This window comes from Apodemus sylvaticus, chromosome 17 (assembly GCF_947179515.1).
Source record: "Apodemus sylvaticus chromosome 17, mApoSyl1.1, whole genome shotgun sequence".
Classification (NCBI taxonomy): domain Eukaryota; kingdom Metazoa; phylum Chordata; class Mammalia; order Rodentia; family Muridae; genus Apodemus; species Apodemus sylvaticus.
The window spans coordinates 7,022,033-7,040,746 of NC_067488.1; the positions used below are offsets into that span (position 1 = coordinate 7,022,033).

Sequence of the window (18,714 nt, forward strand, 5' to 3'; positions counted from 1 at the left end):
CAGCCATCTGAAGTTCTTCAGGTGAAAATTGTTTGTTTAGCTCTGTACTCCATTTTTTAATGGGGTTATTTGGTTTTCTGAGGTCTGACTTCTTGAGTTCTTTGTATATATTGGATATTAGCCCTATCTGATGTAGGGTTGGTGAAGATCTTTTCCCAATTTGTTGGTATTGTTTTGCAGCTGGACATACATATTTCTATTTTTAATTTTCTGAGGAGCTGCCACATTTTTCTTCACAATGGTAATGTTAATTCCCATCACCATATTTGAGGGCTATTTTTCTTCCTTACGCTATTCAAATCTTTCTCCTCCCCCTCCTCTTCCTCTTCCCCTCTTCTTCTTCCTCCTCCTCCTTCCTCCTCCTCCTGCTCACCTTCTCATCCTTCTTCTTCCTCCTCCTCTTCTTCCTCCTCTTTTTCTTCTTCCTCTTCTTCCTCCTTCCTATTCCTCTTCCTCTTCCCCTTCTTCTTCCTCTTCCTCTTTCTCCTCCTCCTCTTCTTCTTCCTTCTCCTCCTCCTCTTCTTCCTCTTCCTCTTTCTCCTCCTCCTCTACTTCCTCTTCTTCCTCTACCTCTTTCTCCTCCTCTTCCTCTTCTTTTTCTTCTTCCTTCTCTCCCTCTTCTTCCTCTTCTCTTCCTCTTCTTCTTCCTCCTCCTCCTCCTCTTCTTCTTCCTCCTCCTCCTCTTCTTCTTCTAACCAAACAGAAACCTTTAGGATTTTCTGGCATAGTCCTTCTGTTTATGATAATGTCACAGTCATTGCCATTTTGGAGAATAGGGCTTTGGACTTGACACTTAGAAGACTGTGAGTTTACTTTTTCTTGATTTTTACCAGAGCTTAAGGAGTCACTGTCAGGCTTGTATTTGAAGGAGCGAGAATGAGGGAGCATGAGACTCAAGGTTGTGTCACTTCTTAGTGCTAACTGCACCTAGGTGCAAGCCCCATTTTGGGTATTTTTTCTGGCTCCTTTTTTGGGCTCTAATCTGAGGCTCAGCAGATATAGTTTGAAATCATCTTAATGTACAGAAGTTCACTATTTTTCTTTAATATTTTAAATTTTATTTTACTTTTTATTTTTATTAAGCTAATAAAATTTATTTTAAAAAAGATAAGGAAGGACACTTCATACTCATCAAAAGAAAAATCTGCCAAGATGAACTCTCAATTCTGAACATATATGCTCCAAATACAAGGGCACCCACATTCATAAAAGAAACTTTACTAAAGGTCAAAACACACATTGCACCCCACACAATAATAATGGGAGACTTCAACACCCCACTTTCATCAATGGACAGATCAGGGAAACACAAACTAAACAGAGAAACACTAAAACTAACACAAGTTATGAACCAAATGGATTTAACAGATATCTATAAAACATTTTATCCTAAAACAAAAAAATACACCTTCTTCTCAGCACCTCATGGTACCTTCTTCAAAACTGACCATATACTCAATCACAAAACAGACCTCAGCAGATATAAGAAGACTGAAATAATTCCATGCACCCTATCAGATCACCACAGACTAAGGCTGGTCTTCAATACCAACAAAACCAACAGAAAGCCCACATACACAAAAATAACAGAAAACACACATACACGTGGAAGCTGAACAACACCCTACTCAATGATAACTTGGTCAAGGAAGAAATAAAGAAATTAAAGACTTTAGAGTTTAATGAAAATGAAGGCACAACATATGCAAACTTATGAGACACAATGAAAGCAGTGCTAAGAGGAAAACTCATAACTCTGAGTGCCTCCAAAAAAGAAGCTGGAGAGAGTGTATACTAGCAGCTTTACAGCACACCTAAAAGCTCTAGAACAGAAAGAAGTGAATACAACCAGGAGGAGTAGAAGGCAGGAAATAATCAAATTCAGGTCTGAAATCAACCAAGTAGAAACAAAAAGAATTATACAAAGAATCAACAAAACCAGGAGTTGGTTCTTTGAGAAAATCAACAAGATAAATGACCCTTAAGCAGACTAACCAGAGGGCACAGAGACAGTATCCAAATTAACAAAATCAGAAATGAAAGGGAGATATAACAACAGAAACTGTGGAAATTCAAAAAATCATCAGTTCCTACTACTACAAAAGCCTATATTCAACAAAACTGGAAAATTTGGATAAAATAGACAATTTTGGTCATCTCATTTTGTCCTGGATTTCCTGGGTGTTTTGGGTTAGGAGCTTTTTGCATTTTGCATTTTCTTTGACTGTTGTGTTAACGCTTTCTATGGTATCTTCTGCATCTGAGATTCTCTCTTCTATCTCTTATATTCTGTTGATGCTTGCATCCATGACTCTTGACTTCTTTCCTAGATTTTCTATGTCCAGAATTGTTTCCCTTTGTGATTTCTTTATTGTTTCTACCTCCATTTGTAGATTCTGGATGGTTTTGTTCAATTCCTTCACCTGTTTTGTTGTGCTTTCCTGTAGTTTTTTAAGGGCTTCATTCTGTTTACCTCTGCTCTCCTGTATTTCTTTAAGGGAGTTATTTATGTCTTTCTTGAAGCCCTCTATCAGCATCATGAACTGTGATTTTAATTCCAAATCTTGCTTTTCCGGTATGTTGGGGTATCCAGGACTTGCTGTTGTGGGAGAATTGGGTTTGAATAGTGCCATCTTGACTTGATTTCTGTTGGTAATGTTCCTAAGTTTTCCTTTCCCCATATGTTTATCTCTGGTGTTCATTTGTCCTGCTGTCTCTGGCTAGCGCTTGGCCCTCCTGTAGGCCTGCAAGCCTGTCTCAGCACCCCTGGGTGATTAGCTCTCCCCTGGCACAGAGTGTTGTGTTGCTGTCCCAGTCCTTGGTGCAGGTGGATCCTGGTTGGATCCTGTCCCAGCTGCTCTGCCACTCCTGTGTTCCCTGAGCTCCTGGCTGTACTCTCCATACCCTCCTGCTCCGTCGTCAGAGAGGAAATGGTGGTCTCACCTCCAAACCTGGGAGTCAAATCACTCCCTGCAGACCAGTTCTCCCCTGGTAGGATCAGTGCACAGATGGCTGTGGTGCTGCCCAATTCCTAGGTGCAGGTGGAGATCAGATGAACCCTGTCCCAGATTCTCTGCCACTCCTGTGTTCCCTGTGCTCCTGGCTGTACCGGCCTGCTCAGTTGCTGTAGAGAAAATGCCCTAAGTTTTCTAGCTCCAAGGTTGTCTCACTTTGTGATTTCTTTATTTTTCTATTTCCATTTTTTGATCCTGTAAGGTTTTGTTCAATTCCTTCACCTGTTTGGTTGTGTTTTCCTGTAGTTCTTTAAGGGATTTTGTGTTTCCTCTTTAAGTGCTTCTATCTGTTTTCCTGTATTTCTTTAAGCGAGTTATTTATGTTCTTCTTAAAGTCCTCTATTATCGATTTTAAATCAGAGTCTTGCTTTTCTGGTGTCTTGGGGTAACCAGGGCTCACTGTGGTAGAAGAACTGGTTTCTAATGATTTCAAGTAGCCTTGGTTTCTGTAGCTTAAGTTCTTGCCCTTGCCTCTTGTCATCTGGTTATCTCTGGTGTTAGTTGGTCTTGCTGTCTCTGACTGTGTCTCATCTCTCCTGCATTCTGTTTGTCAGCACTCCCGGGAGATCAGTTCTTTCCAGGAGGAATTTGGATATGGAGAGATGTGGCACTGGGTCAGCTCTGGGCTGCAGATAGACATTGGAAGGATCTTGTTCTAGGCTGTTCCTTGGTTCCTGTGGCCTGATGGCTCTGGGATGCTCCCTCTTGTGCCAGGAATTGATCAGAATTTGTGCTCACAGGTGTGTCAGCATTCCTGGGAGACCAGCTCTCTCCTGAAGATATTTGGCATAGGATCAGCTCCCAGTGCAGATGGAACCCGGGAACTTTTCTTTAATATTCATATACAGTATAGAAAGCACATAGCATTAGTGCACTGGTTAGTGACATAATACATTTGACACCACTCTTTTCATTGGCCTTTGTTAGATGCTAGGTTGTTACCATGGAAGGAGAAGAAGAGAAATCCCAAGTCTGATTTTTGTGCCGTTTAGTTCTTTGGCACATATTTTGATTCTATAGAATTGTATAAAACATTCAACTTCAAAATTAGTAAATTGAGTGGAATGTGTACAGAATTTTACTAAAGGCAAAGTCACCAGCTTTACTACTAAGCCTTTGCTATGGAAGTGCAAGGTGGCAGGAAAGAAGCAGGGTCTCTTCTGCTTTAAGGCTAGTTAAAGCTTTTTATGTCTATCCTTTTCTTTAAAGTTTTAGTATTTTCCTGGTGACTGGGTTTTTTTAAGGTCTCCCTCTCCCTCTCTCCCTACCCCTCTCCTCTCATGCTTGTACATCATATATGCACATAGATTCATTGTATACCATAACAGTTCAACTTTTCAAAGCTCACAGATGAGTCCTTTACACTGTGTAACTGAAACCATAGTCGAATTCTGGAACCACTTTATTTTCTCTAAGAGAATCCTTTATTTAGCACTTAACCCTCCCCTCCCCTCCCTTCTCTTTAACCACTAATTTACCTTCCATTGATTTACGAATTCTAGATGTTTTATATAAATAAAACCATACACATTTTCAGTAGTGAGGACTGAACATAGAACTTTGCACTTGAAAGTAAAGCTGTCTACCACTATATTTCTAGGCTATTTTTACATGTTTTATTTTTAGACAGGATCTTGCCAAATTAACCTAACCTGCTTTGAATTTGTGATGTTGACCAGGCCATGATTTTGTAATCCTTCTGCCTCAGCTTCTCAAGGATCTTGGATTATAGACTTGTGCTACCAGAGCTGGCTTATGTATTTTCTTTTGAGACTGTCTTTTTCATATAGTATAAGGTTATCAGGGGTCATTTATTTTAATTTGTATTAATATTTCATTTCTTTTTTATTATAAAGCACACACATACAACTTTTACATCTTTAATAATGTTAAAGTATAGAATTCAGTGGCATTTGGTACATCTGAAGTTGGGCATCTAGGATCACTGTCTATTTATTAAACATTTTCATTAATCAAAAAGAAACTCTGTACCCATTGAGTGATCCTCTCCATTGCCTCCTTCAACAACCATTGTAAATGGAACTTTTAAATGTTCTATAATAACTCTGTTAGTTATTAATGTGACCTGGCTACTCGCCCCCCCCCACCCTATACCCTGCCCTCATACTCCAGGTAGAGTCCAATGGAATTAGCACAATTACTGGGTTAATTACCCCTAATCTAGTTTTTTCTACCTTAGACTTAATTCTCTAGCTGTGCTGCACAAATGCTTATTGTCTGAGTCATGCTTGGGTTATCTCTGCTCCATTGGTCCATCTGCAGGGGTCACTTTCCTCAGCTTCATGATCCTGGGCCATCATGTCTAGTGGAAACCTTCTGCTTCCTTCATCTTTCTTTCTCCTCCTCCCTCCTTCCTGTCTTCTCTCTCCTCATAGTCCCTACTTGAGACCTCCAGCCTGGTAACCTAAACCCTGTTTACCTCTTTTAACCAATAGCTTTAAATTGGGTAGCAAGGTTTACACAACAAATGGTGAACATGAGAATCTGCTCATTGATTGCAACCAGATCGTGGCATTCAGAATTTAGCATTTAACTACACAATATCAGACTCACCCCTAAAAGCCACCAATGTAATTCACATCTAGGGACTGCTCTATTCCTCATATTTCCTATAAATGGAATCATACAATGTGTATAGTTCTTTGTGTCTGTTTTTTTCATTTTCAGCAATATTTCTAAGAGCCATTCATGCCATAACATGTATAGTTTTCCCTTGTCTAAGTGACTGTACACTGTTGAGTCGTATGTATATTCGATACCTTGTCCACAGCTCAGTTTATGGCTCAGCTTATAGGCACTTGAGTTGTTTTCACTTTTTATGGATAATCAATAATAGTGCTATGCACATTCATGTACAAATTTTGCTTAAATTTCTTATTTTCCTTTAAATTTTTTTCTTAGTTTTTTGAGAATTTTGCAGAATGCATTTTAAAAATATTCATCCCTCCCCCAGTTTCTTCCAGGTCCTTCCCCACTTTGCTACAGCACCCAACTTTGTGTCGTATGACTTTTTATCAAATACTCACCAAATACAATCTGTGCTACCCATATATTTTTCCTTTAATTGAAAATAGATTTGTATACAACATTATTTGATTATGATGTATTGTCCTTCAACTTGATCTTGGTCCTTCTCAGTCCTTTGGATCACCATCTGTTTACTCTCTCCTTAGAACACAAGCATCTAAGGAATGATAATAAAATAAAACAAACACAAATGAGCCAGAACAGGAATAAATGATTTGTGAAAAAAAAGAGCCAAAGAAAAAGCACAGGAAATCTGCACGCATGTGCGCTCGTGCGTATGCACCCACGCACGCACGCACGCACACACGCACACGAAAAGCAGTCTCATAAAAACACTAATCTGGAAGCCATAGTATATATGCAAAGGATCTGTACAGTATTGAAAAAAAATGCACTAACACACATTATGAGAAAAAGAACCTCCAGAGATGCTATTGAATTCACTTAGTGTTGGCTATCTACTTTTGGACATGGGACCTACCCTTAAGTATGGTGTTTCCCCAGGGAGACTCCCTTGGAGGACATTAATTTTGCAAGTGGCTATGATTGGAGATAGTTTCTGGGATAGAGATGGTGGTGTGTATTTACTACTCCTCTCAGCTCTAGGACTCCATTTAGTCAGATCCATGTGGGCCCTGTGCACACTGCCTTACTTTCTGAGTTCATGTGTGCTTTGTGTGCCTTGTTCCCTTGGTGGACTCCCTCTCTGGCTCTTACACTCTTTCTGCCTCTTCTCCAGGGTTCCCTGAGACCTGGGGGGAAAGGATTTGACACAGACGTCCTGTTTAGGACAGGGTTCTAAGGTCTCTAATTCTGCATATTGTTTTGCTGATGGGTCTCAGTATTTGTTCCAGTCTGAAGAAGCTTCTATGACGATGACTGAGCAGTGCACTGATTTATGAGCGTAGCAGAAAATTGTTAGGAGTAATTTACTGGCATGTTCCTTTGGCCCCAGGCCTAATGTAGTTCCAGGTTCTTGGCTACCTTACAGCACCAGGTATGGGTTCCAGTTCTTGGAATGGACCTCAGATCAAATCAGACTTGGTTGGTTACTCCCAGTTTTGTGGCACTACAACACCAGCATATCTTGTAGGAAAGATCACCATTGCAGATCTAAGGGTTTGGGGTTGGGTTGGCCTTTCTTTTTGGTAGCATGCAGAGTACATTTCAGTATCTTGAACACTAGTTTATAGAGATGAAGGCTTTAAGTAGGCCACCAGTTCAGCTTCTCTGTGTTCAATGAATTATGTAGGTGTCTTCAGAAATAGGTCCTTGCCACCAGTTTGTGGAAAGTATTTGCAATAGCATAGGTTGTTTGGGGATTTCCATGGGACCTCTTGGGCCAACAGTTCAACTATTTGTAATCCATTTTCTGGGACTGGAAACTTCATTTGGTGATGAGAGATGTCCAGTTGGGCCGGACTCAGTCTCCTCCATTATTTGGTGATTACATTTAGACTGCCTTCATATTATATTAGGTTTCCACTTCCCTCAAATGGCTCTCAGTTTTCTGTCCCTCTCTGTGTTCCCTCTCATTTCCCCATTTTATCTTCCCATTTCAGTTTGCCCCCATCCTGTCCATCACAGCTATCTGTTCTATTGGCCATTCCCTTTACTCCCTCACTCTGAACCTAGCCTCTGTGTTTATACAGATGGAATCTTACTTGTTAATGACTTAACAGCTAACATCTACATACAAGGGAATACATACTATAATTGTATCACCTCACTCAGGATGATTTTCCCCTGCATTAATTTATTTATTCATTTTCCATACTGATTCTTCCCCCTTCTCACAGTCCCTCTCCCCAATTCCTTATTCCCTTCTCCTCTGACACAGTGGACTCCCCAACTCCCCTGTGCATCCCTCTACCCTGGCGCATCAAGTCTTGTGGAGCTAGGTGCATCCTCTTCCACTGAAACCAGACAAGGCAACAGCTTTAGGGGTAGTCCCCATTCTAGTTCTTGGCGGATTCCCATGAAGACTGAGCTGCATATCTGCTACATTTGTGCAGGGAGGTCTAGGTCCAGCCTGTGTATGCTCTTTGGTTTGAGGTCCAGTCTCTGAGAGCCACCAAGGGTCCAGGTTATTTGACTCTGCTGTTCTTCCTGTGGAGTTCTTATCCCCGTTGCAGCCTGCAATTCTTCCCCCAACTCTTCCATTGAATAGAGCTCGGAACTCTAATGGAAGGTGTAGTTTGTGGCAGGGAGTTTGGTGGCATGTAGGCAGACATGGTAGTGAGTTCTACATCTGGATATGTAGGCAGCAAGCCCACCCTCAGTGACACACTTCTCATAAGGCTACGTCTCCTAATCTTTTCATATAGTCCCATTCTCTGGTGACCAAACATTCAAGCCTCTTTCAAGCCACCACCTTCAACTCTCTGGCCCCCATAGGATTATATCCATATCATAATGCAAAATGCATTTAGCACAACTTCAAAAGTCCTGGTAGTCTACTACAATCTGAATACTGCTTAAACGTGCAGTTTAAAGTCTCTTCTGAGACTTAAGGTAACTTCTTAACTATATTGCCTTGAGAAATGAAAATAGAAAGCATATCACATACCTCCAACATACAGTGCTATAGACTATAAATTACTATTCCAAAAGAGAGGAACGGGGACAAAGTGAAGAAGTGCTGAACCACAGCAAGACTGTAAATGAGCTGGACAACCCCAAATTCTGTGTCTCCACGTGATGTCAGAGCACACTCAGATCTCCTCTTTGCAGCTTTGTTGACTGTTACATGACTCTCTCTTGGGATGGGTGGTTCCACAGCCAGTCTGCAGCTTTCCTTGACAGGAATTCCATAGCTTTAGTATTTCTAATCTCTTTGGGTCTCCAGCAAAATTCAGGCTTCCCCTTCAAGGCTTCCCCCAATGGCCTCCTAGGCATCGATGCAGGGGCACCCCTGACTCATGTCAGGCCTCAGCGGCTCTCCTTAGTCTCAGAGGAAGCTCCACAATCCTCTTTGCTTTGTATTTTTGACTCTAAAGCCAGAATCAAGTGGCTGAAACTGCCAAGCTCTGTTGCTTGCTGGGGCTGCAGTGTGGCTCTCTCTTTCAATATATTTTCACCAGCCTTCTTTTGTGGATGGTCTTCTTCACTGCTTAAACTTTTTATTAAAATGCTTTTCCACAAGTTGGAAGCTTAGCTGAGTAGGAGCTTGCCCTGAGGTCACCACTGTCTATATTACATTAGCTCATGCTTTTCTTTAAACTTTAAAAAAAAATTTTTTTTTTTTTGAGCACTGGAACTAGCTCTATTAAACTTCTTGGTGCTCTTTTCTCCTCAAACTGTATATTTTATACTTTTCCTTGCTTAGCTTGCCCCCTTTTGTTCTGCATAAGTGTGACTGCTAATAACCACACAACAAGTCGCTACCAGGCTGTCTTGAATTGTTGTCTGCCAGTGCCAACAATCCAAAACTCTTCCGTTTAGCTTCAGGCAGATTTTTTTAGACAAGGGCAGAAAGCAGCTACTTTGTTCATTAATATGTCACAAGAATGTCTCTAGGGGCTCCACCAGAGCCTGACAAATACAGAGGTGGATCCTTGCAGCCAATATTGGACTTAGCATGGGGTCCCCAATGGAGAAGTTAGAGAAAGGACTGAAGGCCTTCCGGTCTGATCCTGGGCCCTGAGCAGACCTTGGGAACACATGAAGTCCTCAAGACACATGGTCCTCAGGGCCATGGCACACCCATGTGGGCATGGTAACCCGTGGACTGCATTCCAAGAGTTCTAAAGCCATTTGTCATTCCTCTTGCATGGCCTTCAGCAACAGATGGAGTTCCAGGATGGCCAGGACCACACAGAGAAACCCTGTCTCAAAAAAACCAAACAAACCACCACTACTAACAAAAAGAACAGAGACGAAGTGGAAAATAACCGATAACACTAGCATATATTTCACTTAGTATTATTTCATAGAATTTCATTTTAGTTATATACGTATGTGCAAATACATATGCTGCATATAGAATGTATTGCCTCTAATGGGCCATTTCACTCAGCTGCCCCTCTGTTAGCCATTTCTTTGGCGGGAGATCCTGAGTTCCTCTTGCTACTACGCAACACCCCATACACCTACAGTTTGCCAGCTCGCCATCCAGTAGAAGTGTGACTCTTAATGCTTAATTAGTTAGCCAATTAGATTTATGTATATCATAATCACAATTATAAGATACCAATACAGTAATTCCAGAACCAATTAAAAGTGATAAAGTTTTATCCCATTATTTCTAACCTTATGAAAACACACAGAAAAATATCAGAAGCCATCTGGTCTTCGACCTGCGACCTCTCTCCTGTGACCTCTCTCCTGCAACCTCTCTCCTGAGACCTCTGTGACTCCCCTAATCCTAGCTCTGCTTCCACTTTTCTGTCCAATCACAGGCCTTCCACTGCCCTAGTATGTTTGGACATGGAAAATCTTGCAATAGAGTTCTTACAAAATGATAGTAATTATGAAGTGCTCTATTCAGAGTGTATGAAATAAAGTGGCCAGGTGTGATAGTGCATGCCTGTAATCCCAGAATTCTGGAGGCAGAGGTGGGTCCCTGTGAGTTTGAGGTCAGCCTGGTCTACATATAGTGTATTTCAGGATAGCCATGACTGATGTAGAAATACCCTGTTTCAAAAGGCAAAAACAAACAAAAATTTAAGACAAGATCTAATGTAGCCCAGGAGCCCCTGGAACTCGTTATGTAGGATGACCCTGGACTTCTTATCCTCCTGCTGCTACCTTCTGAGTGCTGGGGATATGAATGTCCACTATCATACTTGGTTTATGTAGTGGACATCAAACCTTGAGTTTTACTTAATGATGTTAGACAAGGGCTTTACCAATTGAACTATATCCGAAGTTCAGAGTGTCTGTATGTGTTCATATGTGTAGGTGTGTGTGCAGGCCTGTAATCATCCTTGGGTCATGACCTAAAGTCCATTGAACTTAGTTTTTGAGGCAGAATCTCACTGAGACCTGGGACTTGATGTCTGGGCTACACTACCTGTCTGGTGAGTCTTGGGGATCCTCTTGTTTCTTCTGCCTCTCAAATGTTGCGAGTTTAGTACATATGCTTCAGTGACTTTCTATACACATGCTGGAGATGGCACTCAGCAGCTCCTGGTTACAGTGAACAGGACACCAGCTGAGCTTTCTCCTCATCAGCCCATTTGGGACTTGTTTAGAATCAAGTCAGTCCCAATTTTAGCCACTAATAAATAAAATGAACACATGTGAGGAATAAAGCATCGACTTTTCTAGATCTCAACTATAGAGAGAGAGCTGCGAGGACGACCTAAAGCTAGCGGTGCTGCATTTGCGTCCGGGTCTGTATTGATGGATTGGTTATAGTCCTCAAGGAGCTTTTAAGGTGCTCATCCGACATTGTGGTTCGTTTTTTATCTTGCAAATAGTTGTTCACAAATGTAGGTGCTACCAGAAGACAACAACCAAAGTGTGATTGTGGAGTCAGGGATATTTGTTTCTGGGAGACAAATCTTGTAAATGTCAAATAAGGAGATATGAATAGCATCTCCTCAAGTTAAATATCAGACTGAAGCTCCATTTATTGTTTGAAAATTGGCAGGTGTCATAATTATGTCAAGTAAAGATGGAGTAAAAAATATACCAAAATATTTTCCTGAGAAACTTACAAATCTGTTTCAAATTATTGAATCAGACTGATAATCAAGGCTACATAATTTCACTGTTCAGAGGATGTTTAGCAAACATGTCAAAATGCATGAAGTTATCTTCCTTAATTTGAGTTTACCATAATTTCAATTTCATAATACTGTTAAGATTGGAAATATTGTCTTGATAAGTTGGTTTTTACCTGAAAGAGGCATGTTTAATTCCTTTAAATCAGCCGTTGAATCCATGAAAATACTATATCTCTAAGTCAGTTTCCACTGGCATATTGTGGCATAAATTTTATTTTTGATACCACAAACAAGTTGACAGCATTGTAAATCATAAAATATTTTTAACCTTTGGCATGAACTTAGCCATCTTATGTCAGAAATTTTTTTGTCCTGATAGCATCAGTTCTTTTTAGAAACTGTTGATTTTGGTGATGATTTAATCCCTTGGTCACTGTGAAACTCTTTCTTGATGATGACTTGAATGATGTTATCCATTTTTTAATGCTTTTGCATGTAAATTTTTTGATATAATATGCAATAGTTATTAAATATGAATTTTGGGAAGCAATTACATCAACAGTAGATGCTGTGTTTTCCTTTCCTTTCCTTTCCTTTCCTTTCCTTTCCTTTCCTTTCCTTTCCTTTCCTTTCCTTTCCTTTCTCTCCCTTTCCCTCTCCTCTCTCTCTCTCCCTCTCCTTCTCTTTTTCTTTCTTTTTTTGTCAACTTGAAGTAAGCTATGGTCATCTTGAAGGGAGGAATCTCAATTGAAAAATTGCCTCCATCATATTAGCCTATAGGCAAGTCTGTGAGGGATCTTCATGATTAATGACCAGTGTGGGAAGATCCAGCTGTAGTGCTACTACTGAGAAGGTGAGCCTGGATTATTTAAGAAAGCAAACTGAGCAAGGCAGCCAACAGCTGTCCTCCACACCCTCCTCTTCAGCCCTGCCTCCATGTTCCTATTTTGCCTTTATTTCCCCTCCTGACAGGCTGGGCAACTGCAACATGATATAACCCTTTTCCTCCCCAAGTTGCTTTTGGCAGTCTAGTGCTTTTCATAGCACTAGACAATAGCTGTACTAGATATGTTAACAGTGGACAGAAAAATCCCCCACGTATTAACATTTTTTATCCTGATTCACATAAATTTCCTTACTTAGTTGTGCCTCTATTTTTTTTTAAATTTAAATTAGGAAACGTGAGAACATTGCTTCTATACAGTATGGTACCACAGCGACAGGAATCCTTGGGATGGATGTGCTCCACAGTCCTCTCCTTTCCAATCCTTTTCTCTAACTTATTTTACTCAAGTCCTCTTGGTGGCTTCTCTTCACTTGCAATTATGTTCTCTTCTGGTATTTTTGGGGGGAGGGTGACTGTACTAGACAATATAAGGATTTTAGGATAGCCCCAATGTTGCATTGGAGTAGAAGACACCTGCTTCTTTTGCTTTTATTAACCAGTAGTCAGTTTCATCTATCCTGAACAAAAAAAAGTGTAGTTTTATAGTTCTGTAGTGATAAGAGCACCAATATTTAAATAACGAATTGAAGGAGTTTACATCAGAAAAGAGTGAGTCAAGAAAAAGAATGAGGAGGAGGGTGTATGGATCAGACAAGAGAAATAGAGGAAGACCTTGTTGATCATCTGTAGGCCAGCCATAAAAGCCTTTTCATCCAGGATAGAAACTACAGCACACTGCACAACTGTAAAGTACAAAGTGCAAAATATACAAAAGCAGTGAGATGAAGTTGAAGGTATTTAATATTTCTTTAAATCGAGATGGCAGGCTCCCTCCCTGGCATTGCCCTTTGTATTTTTCTCCACAGGTGTGTTGGAGCCTGTTTATCTCAGTAAGTTCAAATAAGTTAATGTGTCTTTCTTAGGCAGAAAGATTTTCTGTGTTGGAGGTCAACTTTTAGCCAAAATTTTCCAGTCTGAGATCCCCCTCATTTTCCAATTACAACTTTGTCTCTGGTGTTTTGGGATTACATGTGGGGTTTTCTAGGCCTTGAGGGAGCACGGAAAGCTTGCCTGTTTGTTTACCTTGGGGCTGGGAGGTTTCTTCCTGAAGTGCCTCTCAGAAGACTACCACAATTATTGCAGTACAGTTTCCAAAATCCCTTCTGCCTTTCCCAGCACTTGTCTCCTGGGAGCCCATTTAGAACCTCAGCTTCAGAATTCTGTCCAGTCTTCTGCTTCTCTTTTTTACAGTCTGCTAGGCTCTGGCTGACTGATCCCACAAGGCACCTTGGTTAAATCTCTGCCATCCTGCTCGTCTGTCTGTGCTATCCTAGCACTCAGCTGACCCTTCTTATTGCTTTCGCTTTAAAGTCAGCTGGATTCGTTGCTGCTCCTGACACTGCCATGTTATCAGGAGCATACGCTGCCTACCCTATGGTGGGTGGGCGGGAAGTGCAGCGTGCGGAGGCGCATGCCTGTGCCAGCGGGCTTTCTCTTCCTTTTATTCACCTGCGCCTCTGTCTTCTGTATGGTGTTGTCCATACTCAGGGCAGTCTTTAACTTTTATTGAAGTGTCTCTGGAATGTTCTCACAGACACCTCCTGAGATCTGTTTCACCAATCTCAGTGTTGCCCAATTCAGCTAAGTTGACCTGATGAACCATTACATACAATAAAACTAACAAAAATCTTACTTAAAGAGAAGATTCAGCTTGCATTATTGGTGTGATTTTGTAATGAAAAATCCTAGGTTGTTGTGTAAATTTTATTTACAAGTTTTAGTCTTTTGAGAAAGTAAATTCATTTCTCAAGCCATTTATAGAAAGTCCAGTTTTACCAATCATCATTGCCCTATGAGGTCCTTCTCAGTCTTTTAAATATTCAGTGCTATTAGATTTCATACCTACTGCTGTATATTGATCCAATCTCCTCCTCATTTCCTGAAAACTGTGAAAAGAGCATACGGAGCCTACACTCTGTGGAGTTTGACTTTAATAAGGGACAGTGAACAGTACTAACCCCAAGGGTAATTTACATGGGTGTCACCTGGGCTGTCACTGGGGTGTCACAGGAGGTGGGGGTTTGTTGTAAAAGAATGTCTAGTTACTCACATCATACCCACTAAGAACCATCTGCTTCTGAGTCAGGTCTTGATTATATAAAATCTTACCTCAGAGAGTAAGAGAGCTGACCTTTAGTTTTAGATGCCTGAAGAACTCTGCAAAATTGAAAGTGAAGCATTTGATTGTATTATAGTTACTTACATAGTATTTATTTAAATTTACTTTCATTATACTCTACTTACATGAAGAACTTATGTTAACATGACTATTTTAATATATACAGTATTAGTAATATTAGTTTATGAGACATTGACTATATTATCCCCTCCACTTCCTTTTATCTACTCCTTTAGGCACAAATTAATTAATTTATAAGGCTTTTAAAGTTCATTTATAAAAATCCCATATTTTATTTAAAAATATTCCTTCAATTTATTTTTAAAAAAATAGACTAAAACAAGTAAAATAGAAATTATTTTTAGTTAATTTTACCGTATTTACTATGGTACCTTAAAGTAAAAATACATTGTGAAATTTGTGACTAAAACATTGCTACAAAGCTCTGTAGAGTTTTAGTAGAAGGACAGTTTATCAGGGCTGAGGATGTATCTCAGGAGTGCAAGGGATTGCCTGCTGTGTATGCGGCCCCCTGCTGTGTGCCCCCCTGCTGTGCATGCGGCCCCTGCTGTGAAGCCCCTGCTGTGTATGTGGGCCCCCTGCTGTGTGGCCCCCTGCTGTGTATGGGCCCCCTGCTGTGTATGCGGCTTCCTGCTGTGTATGCGGCCCCTGCTGTCTATGCAGCCCCTGCTGTGTGCGGCCCCCTGCTGTATATGCAGCCCCTGCTGTGTGGCCCCCTGCTGTGTATACGGCCCCCTGCTGTGTATGCAGCCCCTGCTGTGTGTGGCCCCCTGCTGTGTATGAAGCCCCTGCTGTGTATGCGGCCCCCTGCTGTGTATGCGGCCCCTGCTGTGTGTGGCCCCCTGCTGTGTATGAAGCCCCTGCTGTGTATGTGGCCCCCTGCCATGTATACGGCCCCCTGCCATGTATACGGCCCCCTGCTGTGTATGCAGCCCCTGCTGTGTGCGGCCCCCTGCTGTGTATGCGGCCCCCTGCTGTGTGCGGCCCCCTGCTGTGTATGCAGCCCCTGCTGTGTGTGGCCCCCTGCTGTGTATGCAGCCCCTGCCGTGTTTGCGGCCCCCTGCTGTGTATGCGGCCCCTGCTGTGTATGCAACCCTCCTGCTGTGTATGCGGCCCCCTGCTGTGTATGCGACCCCCTGCTGTGTTTGTAGCCCCTGCTGTGTATGCAGCTGCCTGCTGTGTATGCGACCCTCCTGCTGTGTGCGGCCCCCTGCTGTGTATGCGGCCCCTGCCGTGTATGCGGCCCCCTGCTGTGTATGCAGCCCCTGCTGTGTGTGGCCCCCTGCTGTGTATGCGGCCCCCTGCCGTGTATGCGGCCCCCTGCTGTGTATGCAGCCCCCGCTGTGTGTGGCCCCCTGCTGTGTATGCAGCCCCTGCCGTGTTTGCGGCCCCCTGCTGTGTATGCGGCCCCTGCTGTGTATGCGACCCTCCTGCTGTATATGCGGCCCCCTGCTGTGTATGCGACCCCCTGCTGTGTTTGCAGCCCCTGCTGTGTATGCGGCTCCCTGCTGTGTATGCGACCCCCTGCTGTGTATGCGGCCCCTGCTGTGTTTGCAGCCCCTGCTGTGTTTGCAGCCCCTGCTGTGTATGCGGGCCCCCTGCTGTGTATGCGGGGCCCTGCTGTGTATGCGGGCCCCCTGCTGTGTATGCGGGGCCCTGCTGTGTATGCGGCTCCCTGCTGTGTATGCGGGGCCCTGCTGTGTATGCGGCTCCCTGCTGTGTATGCGGCCCCCTGATGTGTATGTGGGGCCCTGCTGTGTATGCGGCCCCCTGCTGTGTGCGGCTCCCTGCTGTGTATGCGGCCCCCCTGCTGTGTGCGGGGCCCTGCTGTGCGGCCCCCTGCTGTGTGCGGCCCCCTGCTGTGTGCGGCCCCCCTGCTGTGTATAGGTCCCTAAACAGAACAGAAACAAACAGAAAAAACCAAATGAGCCAACTTGCCTCTTTTCCTCCCACTTCGTATAAAATTGACGGAAATGCTCAATTCTTTATGGTGCAGCACTAAATTCTCCTGTGTAATAACCCTACTTTTCATGTCCCTTAGATATAACTACAAGTGTATAGGTAGAAATCGCTGCTTTAGTACAGTGCACTCAGTTGTGCAAACTTATTTTTTTAGGATCAAAGAAGAACACAAACCACAACCGACACAGTAAGTAACTGTATTCTGAGTGCAGCACACTTGACTCCTGTTCTGCCGTATTCTGCTCTCTGCACCTTTGAGGTATTAGCTTACACTAATACTGGACAGGCTGCAGCTAGTGTGTGTTTTGCTTTCTGACTCTCTGGCTTGTAAGAGAGCTGCCTGCAGCTTCTTACTTCATCCACATAGTGACTGGATGTAGTTTTTTGCTGACTGCTTGTGGACTAGTTGAGTGTTCAATTAATTTCCCTACTTTCTGATTGCCTGGTGATAACTGGAGCTCACATTTCCATTGGCTGTAGCTTTTGTGCCTGTGGGTTTTTTTTTTTTTTTTTTAATTTTGGGTAAAAATGGTTGAATCTATGTTGTTGTTCTTTTGTTTTTTTCAGTCACATTATTTGCTTATTTAAACAGGTGGTTTCCCTTTAGTGGGATCACTGAACTGGTAAATAACGTTCTTCAGCCCCAGCAGAAACAACACAATGAGAAGGAACCCCAGACGTAAGTAAGCGGTCTGCATAGACTGATAGTGTCTATGGTACGTAGAACCCTAAAAGTGTGAAGTAAAACTGTGCCCTGGGATGCTGCGCCTCAGGGAGGGAAGCTGAGAGACAAAAGGTTCTGCCATTAGTCGTCCATGGAAATCTAAACAGAAAGCAGGATAACTTCAGAGATCCTGGGAAGAACAGGCAATCCTCCTCACTTAACACAAACATGTCAGCCATATTTGCCCCAGGAACATATTTCTCCAACAATGTAGTATATTCTAGAGTATCTCCAAACAAAAGTGCTAGAGGATAGTAAGAGCTATTAACTCCTAAATTTGTTGCGTGGTCAAATAGTTTTGGATAAGTTGTTTTAAGAAAGGTTAAGCAGATTCATTTAGGAAGCAATTCTAAGAACCTAACTATAATTAGATCATAACACTATTTACTAAACTTATTTGAACATCAAATCATGATTCACAGAATACGTTTTTAGATTATAAAACATGACTGGGGAATATGGTATTGAATTCTCGCAATGACTTGAAGCACTAAAAACTTTTAGATTCCATTTCTTTTAATCGTTAAGAGATTTTAAAGAAGTTCTTCACAGAAGAACTTCTTATTCTTATTCACAGAAGTTCTTCTTCTTCTTCTTCTTCTTCTTCTTCTTCTTCTTCTTCTTCTTCTTCTTCTTCTTCTTCTTCTTCTTCTTCTTCTTCCTCTTTTTTGACTTTGTTTTTTTCGAGACAGGGTTTCTCTGTATAGCCCTGGCTGTCCTGGAACTCACTCTGTAGACCAGGTTGGCCTCGAACTCAGAAATACGCCTGCCTCTGCCTCCCTGAGTGCTGGGATTACAGGCATGCGCCACCACCCGGCGTGATTATTTTTATTCTTAATTGCATAAATAAAAGTGAAATAAGTCATTTGAGCTTACAACCTATTGACCCAAACCTACTATAAGATTTTAGTTATATGCAGGGAGGTCTAGAACGTCTCACCATGCCATGGGAAGAGAGGAAACGTGCACATGAACAGTGGTAACATCTACTATGATTCGTTCACAGTTGATTTCCATTGATTTCTGATGGAAATTTGCCCAGTGAATAGCTATTGCAATAAGGATAATTCTAATCTTAGTGTCTATTTCAGCACTTTCCTACAAAAGTACTCTAATGGCTTAGATTAAGATTCATTTAAGACCAAAGA

General features: G+C 42.1%; 1 protein-coding gene across 17 annotated transcripts in view; it reads left to right on the plus strand.

The window, feature by feature from the left end:
• Rims2 (regulating synaptic membrane exocytosis 2) overlaps nt 1-18,714 on the plus strand; it is a 540,571-nt gene that overhangs the window by 72,512 nt on the left and 449,345 nt on the right. For 4 of the 17 annotated variants that reach the window (XM_052160864.1, XM_052160857.1, XM_052160861.1 and 1 more), the window contains exons 2-3: nt 16,997-17,029; nt 17,435-17,521. The exons of the other annotated variants lie outside the window; for them this stretch is intronic. In XM_052160864.1, the coding sequence (XP_052016824.1) occupies nt 16,997-17,029; nt 17,435-17,521 (120 nt within the window). The remainder of the gene's footprint in view (nt 1-16,996; nt 17,030-17,434; nt 17,522-18,714) is intronic. 17 annotated transcript variants of the gene reach the window in all.